General features: G+C 38.3%; 1 protein-coding gene across 2 annotated transcripts; it reads left to right on the top strand.

Moving 5' to 3' along the window:
- The first annotated feature begins 874 nt into the window (after positions 1 to 874).
- On the top strand, positions 875 to 11,536 carry LOC104886820 (hypothetical protein). 2 transcript variants are annotated; one of them, XM_010671343.4, is made up of 4 exons: positions 875 to 1,582; positions 2,372 to 3,217; positions 5,759 to 6,925; positions 8,586 to 11,536. In XM_010671343.4, exons 1-4 carry the CDS (start codon positions 1,369 to 1,371, stop codon positions 11,183 to 11,185), a joined length of 4,827 nt encoding a protein of 1,608 aa, XP_010669645.1. In that variant the 5' UTR covers positions 875 to 1,368; the 3' UTR covers positions 11,186 to 11,536. The 2 variants fall into 2 exon arrangements, with proteins under 2 accessions (XP_010669645.1, XP_048494936.1); XM_048638979.2 differs by having other exon boundaries at positions 1,441 to 1,582; positions 2,295 to 3,217.
- Positions 11,537 to 11,574: the final 38 nt, after the last annotated feature.

Genomic DNA, 11,574 nt, shown 5'->3' with positions numbered 1-11,574 from the left:
TATCTAGAGAATTACAGTGTTAATTTTTATTTTGTGAGTTCCCTCAAAAAAAATTTCTCATTTTATTAAGTTAAAATAACTAATGAAATGATCATAAATTTATATGTGTTGGATTAAATATTAAAGTTCGAGAATTTAATTTGAAAAAAAAAAGTGCGACAAATTTCCTTGATTATCAATTTTGTTAATTTGAGAGTGTGATGAATGATAAAATGATGTACTGTCCTTTCTATATTCTAGGTCTCTCATAAAATTTAATTCAAAGTCTATGATGATTGCAAAATTGCATTCTTAAAGAACAAAAATAACACAAATATTAGAGATAAGCAATAAATTTGATCATAAGCACTTCTAAAATATATGTGAAAAGATTCCATAAAAATCCATTAAGGTGTAATTATTTTTAGTGCATAAAAAAAAAAAACACGATTTAAAAACTACATTTTATGCATACAAAACATCTTTACGTACATTGTCAACTCTAATCTTAACTAAAAAATCATGCACAAACACACACATAATTGCAATCATAATGTAAAATTACGAGATCCTAATTTTTCAATATCTCATACAATCCCAAAATTCAAACTCAATATCAATCGTATATGATCATTATTACTATATATTTTACGATCCTATCTCTACCTCTAAATTTCCAAACACACTATCGTAGAGAAAATCTCTTATTACAATACTGTCAATATTAATTTTAAAAACTTACTCCTGAATTCTTATACTATGTGCTATGTCATCAATTATACAAAAAAAAATGCACAATTAGAAAACCAAAAAAAAAACACCATAAAAACTTATTTCAAAGAAATAGGGCAAAAAAGATGAGATGAGACGAGAAGAGAGGGCGGACGTGAAGCAAAGGAATTAAAAAGAGTTAAACCACAATGTTTGAGATACGGTACCAATCTCTCTCTTCTCAAGTAGTCTTCTCTTGAATACACTTTTTTTTCTCTCTCCTCTTTTCTTTTTCTTATCTTCTCTCTCTTCTCTCAGCACTCTTCTCTTTCCCCCCTGAACCCCATTTCCTCAGCAATCCAAGATTTTCCCACAAAAACCCAATCTTCTTCTTCTTTTCCCACACAAACCAGAACTCCTAAGATTTTAGGAGAGAGAAAATCAAAATAAATAAACCCACAACAACAAACTCCATTGTTGCCCCCTCTTCTTCTTTTTCTTAAGATCCACCTACAAATTTCCCACCTTTTTTTTCTTTTGGCAAAATTAACACCTGGGTTTTCTCTATTTTATCTTAATTTGTAAAGGGTATTCCCCAGATTTGAACGAAGAGTTTTATTTGGTATTGTATTTTGTGATGCGATTATTATTAATAGAAGAAGAGGAGAGAGAAAATTGATGCCGCCGGAGCCATTGCCTTGGGATCGGAAGGAGTTGTTTAGGGAAAGGAATCACGGCCACGAATTTGGAAGTGGGCCACCTTCTTCTAGATGGAGAGATTCTTCTTCTTCTTCCTCTTATGCCGGATCCCGCAACACCAACAACAACAACAACAACAATGAGTATTCGCCTCGTTGGGGTTTTCCGTCTTCAGAGTTTCGTCGACCACCTGGTTAGTTTTTTTTTAATTTTGTTTTCTCTCTATTCTTTGTTGTTTTTTTTGTTTGTGGAAATTAATTGAGGATTTTTAAATCTAGGGTTTTCTTTTTTTGGTTGTGTTGTTTGTTGTCGGCAAACCTAGGTCAACGTGGGATGTATTGGTTTTTAGGTTTTGAGAGGTGGGTTTGGGCGGTTTTATGATTATTTTAATGATTGCTTAGGTGGGTTGATGGTTTTGTTTTTATAATTTTTGAAGTTTCAGGATTTTTGGTGTTGATGTGTTTTTGTGTTGGTGGAAAATGGAAATGGGGTTTTTTTAATTTGCTGGGTTTTTGAGTTGGGTTTGATAGGATGTTGAAGGAGTTTGTTTTTGTTGTTTTGAGGATTTAGGTGTTAGGTGGGTTTTATAAGCTTTCTTTAGGGTTCATTAGGGTGTTTAAGTTTTTGGTTTCTTGGGTGGTTCTAGGTTTATGAGGTGTAGGTGAGACGGTGCTTTTACGTTTTTGTGCTTGTAGAATTTGCTAGGGTTTGTTTAGATTCACCTGGTACTCTTTTGTGAGATGGTAGTAGCTCTGCTAGGGTTGTTTTAATGTCGTTAACTCTGGGTTGTACAGTATAGACTGATTGTTGGGGGTGAAACTGTCGATTCGAGTAATGGTTGGGTGAGGATCTGATTGTTTGTCTAGGCTCTAATCTTCTTTTCCCTTTTTCTTTTAAAAATTCAGCTAGTGGAGTTTATTCGAAACGAGTTTGAGTAGGTTGATTGATACTTGTGGTTTTTCTTGAATTTGTCATCCTGAAGGTCATGGTAAGCAGGGTGGGTGGCATATGTACTCGGAGGATCATGGGTATTCGACCCCTCGTTCGAGTGATCGTTTTTTAGATGATGATGTGTTTAGACCATCTGGTGTGCGGGGTGATGGAAGATACAGTAGAGGTTATAGGGAAAATCGTTCCCATTTTGGCCAGAAAGATTGGAGAAGTCATTCTTGGGAAGCCAACCACCATCATAGCGCTCCGTCTAATGGAGTAGTCAGGCCTCATATTATTAATGATCAGAGATCAGTTGATTCACCTATGCGTGCTTCTCATCCGCATTCTGATACTTGCGATCAGGTTCATACAAAGGACCAGACTGATAAAATGAGTGATGCTAATGGGTCTGGCATGGGCCAGAGAGGTGATAAAGAGAACTTGCTGGGATCCGTTGATTGGAAGCCTCTTAAGTGGTCTCGTTCGGGAAGCCTGACATCGAGGGGTTCTGGTTTTAGTCATTCAAGTAGCTCCAAGAGTATGGGAGGAGAGTCTAGTGATGTCAAGGTTGATTTGCCCCCAAAGAATGTTACCCCCGTTCGATCCCCTTCTGGGGATGCTGTTGCTTGCACGCCCTCAGCTGCTCCTCTGGAAGATACATCTTCAAGGAAGAAGCCACGGCTTGGATGGGGGGAGGGGCTGGCAAAGTATGAGAAAAAGAAAGTTGGCCCAGAAGACAATGTAAACAAGGCTGGAAATGCAACTTCACTTGGTAATGTGGAACCCTCACATTCACTTGCGTCAAATATGGCTGACAAGAGTCCCAAGGTTATGGGTTTCTCTGATTGTTCGTCACCTGCGACACCATCATCTTTTGCCTGCAGTTCCTCACCAGGTATTTATTTTACCCTTCTCTTTTGTTGCATTTTCACAAGGTGATTCTGATTTCACATGAACATACACTTCTAAGTGGAGCTACAATCTAGAATCAGATTTGACATGTATTTCTAGTGTGGTTTATCTGAGGTTTCTATCATTATATATCCCTTCATTTGCTTGTAGTTGAATTAATCAACCTGTGTGTGCTGGTGGTAGTGATTGGTGTAGTAGGAGGGATGTTAGTGGTGCTTTCCTTCATTTGTTTTGAGTTGTATGCTGCTTTGGGATGTGATGCTTTTGTAGGTGTAGAGGTGATTCTTACTTGATCTTTTCTTCATTGTACACACTTCAAACTTTAGTTCTCTTGGTGGATGAGTGATTTTGTTCATCTGAGTATGCATTTTCGCTTTTAAATCTAGTATGAGCTGGTTATCGAGTAATTCTATCTTTGTGGCTTGTTCTATTCCCCTCAATATAGACTCTGAATTGCTCAGTGTTCTAAACCAAATTATTTCCCCCCTGTTGTTACATACACTGTTCTCATTTTCTGATCCATACAAGTGCTTTTGGATCTTATATATAATGGTGCCCTCTATTTCTCTCTAACTCCTTTGCTGTCCAAGGCTCAAGTATGTTGCAATTTTGAAAGGTTTGAATGAAGATTTCAGCTGTTTTAAAGTCAGTCTACTTCACGAAGCTTTGACATAACATAGATGCTTATCGACAAATCAGGCTTCACAACTACTAATACTGAACACACACTTTTGGAAACTTAAGAGGACTTTTAAACTTGGGCAAATTTTAGCGTAGATGTTTCTTTGGATATTATTTTTTAGCGATGGTTATTGGCTTGTCGTCCAAACGAGTACGTTTTTGTGGATTATATATGGCTTACAGCCAGGCACGGATCAGCTAGCCTTGACATAAGTTTCACTGAGTTAGGTACATTGAGGGTGTGGTAATAAAGTTGTTGATAACTTATATCTGGTTACGTATAACGAGCTATTTCTTGTGCAAAGGCTTTTTGTCACATGAGATTGTTTTGTAAAATTTCTGGAATCAGACCGTGTTGTTTGTTAATGTCATTATGTCACCATCATCATCTGTTTGAAGAGCTAATATCCCTTGAGTTACACATGCAGAATTTGACATCTTTCTAGTGCATGCAATTTTGTAATATCTACCCCCCCCCCCCTTCTGAAAGAGCAAAGTATTTGAAAGTTTTGGTTAAATTTTTTTGGGTTGATTATGTTAAATCTTTGAACTATGAGTGATGATAATATCTCCTCTACTTATTAATTCCACGCATCTCTAGCTACTTTAGGTCAGTTCACTTTCTCGTAGTCACTCTCTCATGTTCAACTTTTTCCACTTCAATTCATTTCAGTTCATTTTAGTTTAGTTTCTCTTTCTCCGAGCCCAAAAGAATGGGGCCTTAGTTTTTCATTTCGTGAGATGCCGCTTTTGTGACACTGTGATCTGTACCACAATCACAATTACAATCATTACTGATATGTTATTCTTTTCCTCAAGGGTCTCAAGTGCAATAATTTCTTGTGAACATGAGTAAGGGTTTGGAATCTATTGATGATCTTTGTGCTGATTTATCTCTATTATTGAAGCCAAGGATAGAGCTATGATGTTCCCATAAAAATTACTTTTATGCCCTTCACTTATCAAAAAAATGCTTATTGTAATATATTCAATTCCTTCTTGATCTACCATTATGTATAATAAAGAAACTTAGTAAGATGTAATGTATGCATAAAACCTTTCCCAACAAAATATGCTTATAAAGAGGAATTTTCAATTGAAAATTAAACTGATATAACTAAAGCAATCCCAAACAATTACAAAGTAAGAACTTGCATAATTTCTTTCTACCTAAACTTTCAATTGCAATTACAATTTCAAAAAACATACATCAACAATCCATAAATATAAAATAAGAGGATAGTCTCATCTTTTTATTTGTTGGCTTTTATAATTGTCGTATGTGTCGATTAGGATGATCTATTATTTTATTTATTCAAAAGGTTCATAGTAGTCACTTATGTCAGTTAGGATAATCCTATTTTTATGTAGAAATATGTCATGATTATTAGATATATTATTTAAAAATATGTTTGTAGTTCAAATATATTAAAGAAATAGGCTTATATCATCTATTTTCTCAATATAATGTTACGCAATAAATTACACATATTAAAGAGATTAGCATTAATTATCCAATAATATTAATGTATATCATTTTCGTTTATCACACATTGAAAAAAAAGTTGTGAAAAATCAAATTGAACTACAATAAATTAATATTAGTGCCTCTAGTGCTTTTTAATGTCAGTAATAATGTTAATTTGTCGTCGCACGCATCGCGTGCATGAGGCTAGTTTGACTCTAGTTGAGGCAACATGAAGATTTTATATTTATTTTAAGTTCGGTTGAGTTCATTCTTGGCTAGGTAATCTTAGGCTCGTTTTTTATTAACTTTATTGAAGCTGTACCTAGGTCATTACGTTATGTCTGCATGCCTTCTCATTATTTTATCATGTAACAGGACTGGAAGAGAAGACATATGGGAAAGCAATTGATGCTGATGGTGATGCTAGTAACTTCAGTGTATCATCAATGCCTGTGCCTGAGCCTGAGCCTGAGCCTCAGAGTCAGCCTGAAGCATCACATTTTACTTTGGAAAAATTGGAACTGAACTCAATCACCAACTTGGGTTCCTTGCTCAGTGAACTGCTACAGGTAGATGATCAATGCTCGCATGATTCTGGTTTTATGAGATCCTCGGCTTCGAACAAACTGCTGTTGTGGAAAGGTGATATCTCAAAGACATTAGAGTTGACTGAAACTGAAATTGATTCACTTGAAAATGAACTGACGTCGTTGAAGTCTGATACTGTTCAAACCCTTGATTGTCCTGCGGCTCCTGCCTCTTCCAATTCAAGGCCCGTGGATTATAAAGATGGACCAAGAGATGTCGTAAATGTCTTTCCTCGACCAGAACCTTTGGAAGTGGTCTTGAATGGAGATATTATGGAAGACAGACCTCCTTGTGATGATGACAGAGGACTTCAAGCAGAAAGCAAGGATGAAGATATTGATAGTCCTGGAACTGCCACGTCAAAATTTGTGGAATCTCCTCTTCAAAAATCAGTCTCCCTTGAGGTGTGCAAAAATTCGTCTGCGGAGACTGGGTTTCTTGAATTTACTAAAAGCAAAATTGAACCGGCTTCGTGTGTGGATGAGGCAGATGTTGGTACATCTTGTCAAGGCCATGATAGAATTTTGGACCAAGATGATAACAGTATTGCACTTGGGATTGAACAGCCTGTCATCTGTGATAATATGGAGGACAATAGATATGATGCAATACTAGGTTCTAATAAGGAATCTGCTGACAGGGCTGCTGAAGCGCTGCGTAAGTTGTTGCCTCATAGTGATTATTCGGTGGAAGCTAATAGAGGATCTTGTTTGCCAGCTGATTCCACGATAAAAGAGAAGTTTCTGAAAAGGAAGCGGTTTCTCAGATTTAAAGAGAGAGTGTTATCATTAAAATACAGAGCTTTTCATCACCTCTGGAAGGAGGACTTACGCTTGCTGTCTTTAAGAACTCATCGTGCAAAGCCACACAAAAAGCTAGATCTAAGTTCACGCTCACTGCAAATTGGAAGTCAGAAGCATCGATCTTCAATACGTTCACGTTTTGCTTCACCAGGTAAAAGAGAATCTTCTAAAATGTTGCTGTGCTTTTGCTTTCTATCGATCTTCACTAGGTAAAGAACATTTGTGATTAGGCTTTTGAGTTAAAAGTTGTTTGCTTTAGAAGACAGAGGCTGGAACAACATAAATAGGATTAGCAGAAAATTTTGTAGATAGTTTGTCGTCTCTCTATAGGATTTGAGCTGTGATTGAATCTGTAAGTTGTAGGCAGATACTGGATCTAGTGGTGAATGCTATGCTCACTGTGCTGCAAGTTTTTCTTGTATGGATTAGGTCTCTTTCCTAATAAGTGAGGTGTTGCGCACAAGGGAGAAACTGACTAAACTTATATCTGTTTTGGAGATCGTGAAAGAGAGAAACATTGGATCGATAGTGTTGTTGCAATCTTCATGTGCATAAGCTCAAGAAAAGAAATTTCAATATTTTTCACATGTTGCTGCTTCCTGCAGTTTTTATATAGCGAAAGATGAAAAGGGCTATTGACATAAGACAAGTTATTGTTGCTGTAGGCAGTAGACACTATTCACATTTATAGTTCGCAGTATTCTTTAGACCCTGCTGATCAGCTTTGTCTGAAGATAGATCACATTCTTGCTTAAGGAAATCACAGGAAGTGCTAGGAAACATTGACTGACAAATTGTTATCCAGTAAGACCTGTTTGTTAGGCCAGGCAATGGCAGGCAGGTCAATGGCGTGTCACCTTATTAATGGGCCAAAAGAGGGTGGGCCATGCTGGTCGTTGGGTTTTAGATCAATAGCGGGATAATAGGGGGAGTAAGGATTGGGGAGTTAGAAGAGAGAAGAAAAATAGGCACATGTAAAACTAAACCATTTATTAATAGTTTTTGACCCCATCTTTTCTCTTTACAATTCTTGTCCTGTATTGACTTGTCTAATAGAAGTCTTTTTTAACTTGGCTTTACCCGTATGCCCAATGGCCTGTCCTGCCCTGCCCATTAATCAGGTCTATTAGCTAGCTTGACACTTTCACCCCACTTTCACCCCATCGATCTGATACTGGTATATAATAATTTTATAATTCTGGCGTGAGGATCTTTCTTTGTCTACTTTAATCTGTTGGTGGCATTGGTTTGAATTATCCCTTGGCCCTGGTTACATGTACTACATAAGTCTTACAAAGAATCTGATGGTGGTAGGAAGATGATTGCTCAAGGAAATTGAGTTGCCTGGTATCCAGAAGTAGAGGACTCCATTTTCTATGCATTGGGCAACTCAGACATGTTTCCACTAGTATTTGTTGATGATGTGTGTTATGTCATGCTAATTTGTAGTTTTTGTGAGTGCTGATATTAGTTTGCTTTAGGGTTGTCATTTTCCCAATTTATATTGCTTAGAATTGAGATAGTCAAAGTGTCGAACATAGTATGTACTCTATCTGATCCATGGTTCCATTTTTTGTTTCTGGAAACTGGATAGGTCAGTTGTTTTTGAAGCATTATTGCTTTCTTCGTCGTGTAAGGGAATTATTTGAAGTATATTTAGTTGTTAGGAGTTGGAATTTCATATGTATCTTACTGAACATCTTGTTTATGTGTCATAACTTGATATCTAAAGAAGGTGGTTTGTTGTGCATTCTGGCTTTCTAATAACTAACTTCGTTTACTGACTATCTGAACTTTCGATTGCTTTTCAGCTGGAAGTTTAAGCCTGGTTCCGACAACAGAGATCATTAACTTTACAGGCAAGCTGCTCTCTGATTCTGAGGTCAAGGTTTATAGGAGTAGTTTGAAGATGCCACCTATGATCTTGGATGACAAAGAGAAGATGGCAAGGTTTGTGTCAAGTAATGGATTAGTTGAAGATCCCTGTGCAGTTGAGAAGGAGAGAGCTTTAATTAATCCATGGACTATTGAAGAGAAAGAAATTTTCATGGATAAGCTAGCAACCCATGGGAAGGATTTTCCGAAGATTGCTTCATTTCTTGAGCACAAGACAACAGCTGATTGCATCGAGTTTTATTACAAGAATCATAAATCAGAATGCTTCCAGAAAATCAAGAACCTAGAAGGGAAAAAGCAAGGAAAGCCTTTATCTTCCAATACATATCTAGTGACATCTGGGAAGAAATGGAGTAGGGAGATGAATGCTGCTTCCCTTGATATTTTGGGTGCAGCTTCAGTTATTGCAGCTCAAGCTGATCAGGACTTCGAAACTTCAAAATTGCTTTTAGGAAAATCTAGCAACCGGAAGTCTAGAGAGTCAGATGGCAACATTGAAGCATCAAGTAGTTTTTATGGTGCTGAGCATGAAAGAGAGACTGCCGCTGCTGATGTATTGGCTGGCATATGTGGTTCGTTATCATCAGAGGCAATGAGCTCCTGTATTACTAGTTCTGTTGATCCTGTCGAGGGTAATCAGGACTGGAAGCACCAAAAGATTGGTTCCATTAGGAGGCCTTTGACACCAGAGGTCACGCAGAATGTTGATGATGATACATGTTCCGATGAAAGCTGTGGAGAGATGGACCCTGCTGACTGGACAGATGATGAGAAGTCTTTGTTTGTACGGGCATTCTCATCTCATGGTAAGGACTTTCTGATGATTTCTCGATTTGTAAGGACAAAGTCAAGGGATCAGTGCAAAGTCTTCTTTAGTAAGGCACGCAAGTGTCTTGGTCTGGACACCTTACAGACTGGATCTGGCATCGGAGGAATTCATGCAAGCATTGATGGAAATGGGGAGGGAAGTGACAATGATGATGGTGGTGGTATTGCAGAGACAGGGTCCATTGTTTGCAGTGATAAATCAGGTTCCAGAATAGATGAAGACCTGCTACTGCATGTTAACCAAGATGTGTCCAAGCCTGAAGCTGCTGTTGCTGATTTGAACATTTCGGAAGATAATTGTGGTCCAGGACAGTTAGATCACAAAGATGCAGGTTTGGGACTGGAAGATTTGCTTCCTCATGGTCATCTGGCAGATGTCTCAGGTCCTATTGTTAGTAGTGGGGTGGTTGATGTGCTAGTTAAGGCCTCGGTTGATACCCAAAGATCTGGAATTCATTTAATTGTCCAGGATGACAAGTCTAAGATGAATGCAGTAAATTGTAAAAGTGCTGCTGAAGCTATGCCTCACGTTGCAGGTGTTGCTATGGACATGGAAGCAGGTTCTGGAATCTCTAACAGGAAATCAGAAGTGCATGTAACTTCTGTACCAATTGAGCTGTCGAGTCCTGGTGATGGGCTGTTCAGACCATCGGCTTCTGGGGATAATGTGCATCCTCTCCAGTCTGGTAGCTCTATGATGAATGAAGGTGAACCTCATCGTGATTTAAAAGGTTTCCCATTAGATTTGTCAATTAAGGCAGAGTTGCATGATGTTATCACTCACACTGTTGGATCTGAGAGCATTGATCATTCATTTCAAGATTCTTTTCTTAGAAAATGTAGTCGAACTGCATCTCATTCAGTTGCGGAGCTTCCTCTCCTTCAACAGAGGGAAGGTGGTCTTGGGTCCAGCTTTTCTTCAAAAACCGAAAAGCCAGGTAGAAATGGTGATGTTAAGTTATTTGGAAAGATTCTGAGCAAACCATCTTCAGATGAGAAGGCTAGGCACCATTCAGCTTCATGTGGCAAGTTTGACATGATGAAGTTGGCTACTAATCAAGATTTAAAAGGACAAACTAATTCTACGTGCCTTGCTGATGACCACAATAGCTTCCTGGGCCTAGAGAATGTTCCAATCAGGAGCTATGGTTTTTGGGATGGAACTAAAATACAGACTGGGTTTTCATCTTTGCCAGATTCAGCTTTGCTGCTGGCTAAGTATCCGGGTGCTTTTACTAATTACTCAAAGTTGTCGGAGCAACAGCCCTTGCAAGTAGGAGTGGATGGTAATGAGTGCAATATGAATGGTGCTTGTGTCTTCTCACCAAGGGAATTTAGCAGCAGCAACTGTGGTAGTGTTATAGATTATACAGTCCTAAGGCAAGACAGTCTGCAGCCATTCAGACTGGATATGAAGCAAAGGCATCCAGATGTATTTCCGGAGGTACAAAGGAACGGTTTTGAGGCCGTGTCCAGTTTACAGCAACAGGGAAAGGGGACATTGAATGTTGTACAGGGAGGAGACATTCTTGGAGGTTCATGCTCCGGGATTTCAGATCCTGTGGCGGCACTGAAGTTGCATTATGCCAGTCACCAGTATGGTGGTGGTGGTGGTGGTAGTGGTGCAGTGAACGGGATTATTAGGGAGGAAAGTTGGAGTCGTCAAGGAGGAGATGTAGGGAGGTAGTAGGAACGCCAGGGGCCGGTCTTTAATAGAGGAAGGACGGCCCTGGGTGGCGGCAAATCGTCTTTGTTTGCCACAAGTTGTACATTAGGTTTTTGTATTGTTGAATTCGTCGCCTTTGTTTTACCTTAAAGATTTAATTTAGGTCCCCTTAGATTGCTTTGTAATATTGCAGGGTTTGCATTTGTTGTATTTGATGGAAAATACGAGAAATAACCTGGGAAATTTTGGGAGGTGAGGAATTTACAGTCAATCTTATGGCCTCCTTCCATCTGTCAACAGATCAGTAGTCTGATGTTTTTGTTCATAAGTAGTTCCAAGTTTAATTTAAGAGAGCACAAAATTCTGGCCTTCTTCACTTGTCTACTTTCACTTTTTTTTTTTTTTTTGTT

This window comes from Beta vulgaris, chromosome 2, assembly GCF_026745355.1.
Source record: "Beta vulgaris subsp. vulgaris cultivar EL10 chromosome 2, EL10.2, whole genome shotgun sequence".
In the NCBI taxonomy this organism is placed as follows: domain Eukaryota; kingdom Viridiplantae; phylum Streptophyta; class Magnoliopsida; order Caryophyllales; family Amaranthaceae; genus Beta; species Beta vulgaris.
The sequence above is the reverse complement of the archived record's forward strand: the minus strand, read 5'-3'. Positions and strand labels throughout refer to the sequence as shown.

What these genes read in the sequence shown, in the direction of transcription:
- LOC104886820 (XM_010671343.4), top strand. Translation starts at nt 1,369, where the DNA reads ATGCCGCCGGAGCCATTGCCTTGGGATCGGAAGGAGTTGTTTAGGGAA. An exon ending in TGCCTGCAGTTCCTCACCAG is followed by an intron (nt 3,218 to 5,758) that starts GTATTTATTTTA and finishes ATCATGTAACAG; the next exon opens with GACTGGAAGAGAAGACATAT. An exon ending in TTCACGTTTTGCTTCACCAG is followed by an intron (nt 6,926 to 8,585) that starts GTAAAAGAGAAT and finishes ATTGCTTTTCAG; the next exon opens with CTGGAAGTTTAAGCCTGGTT.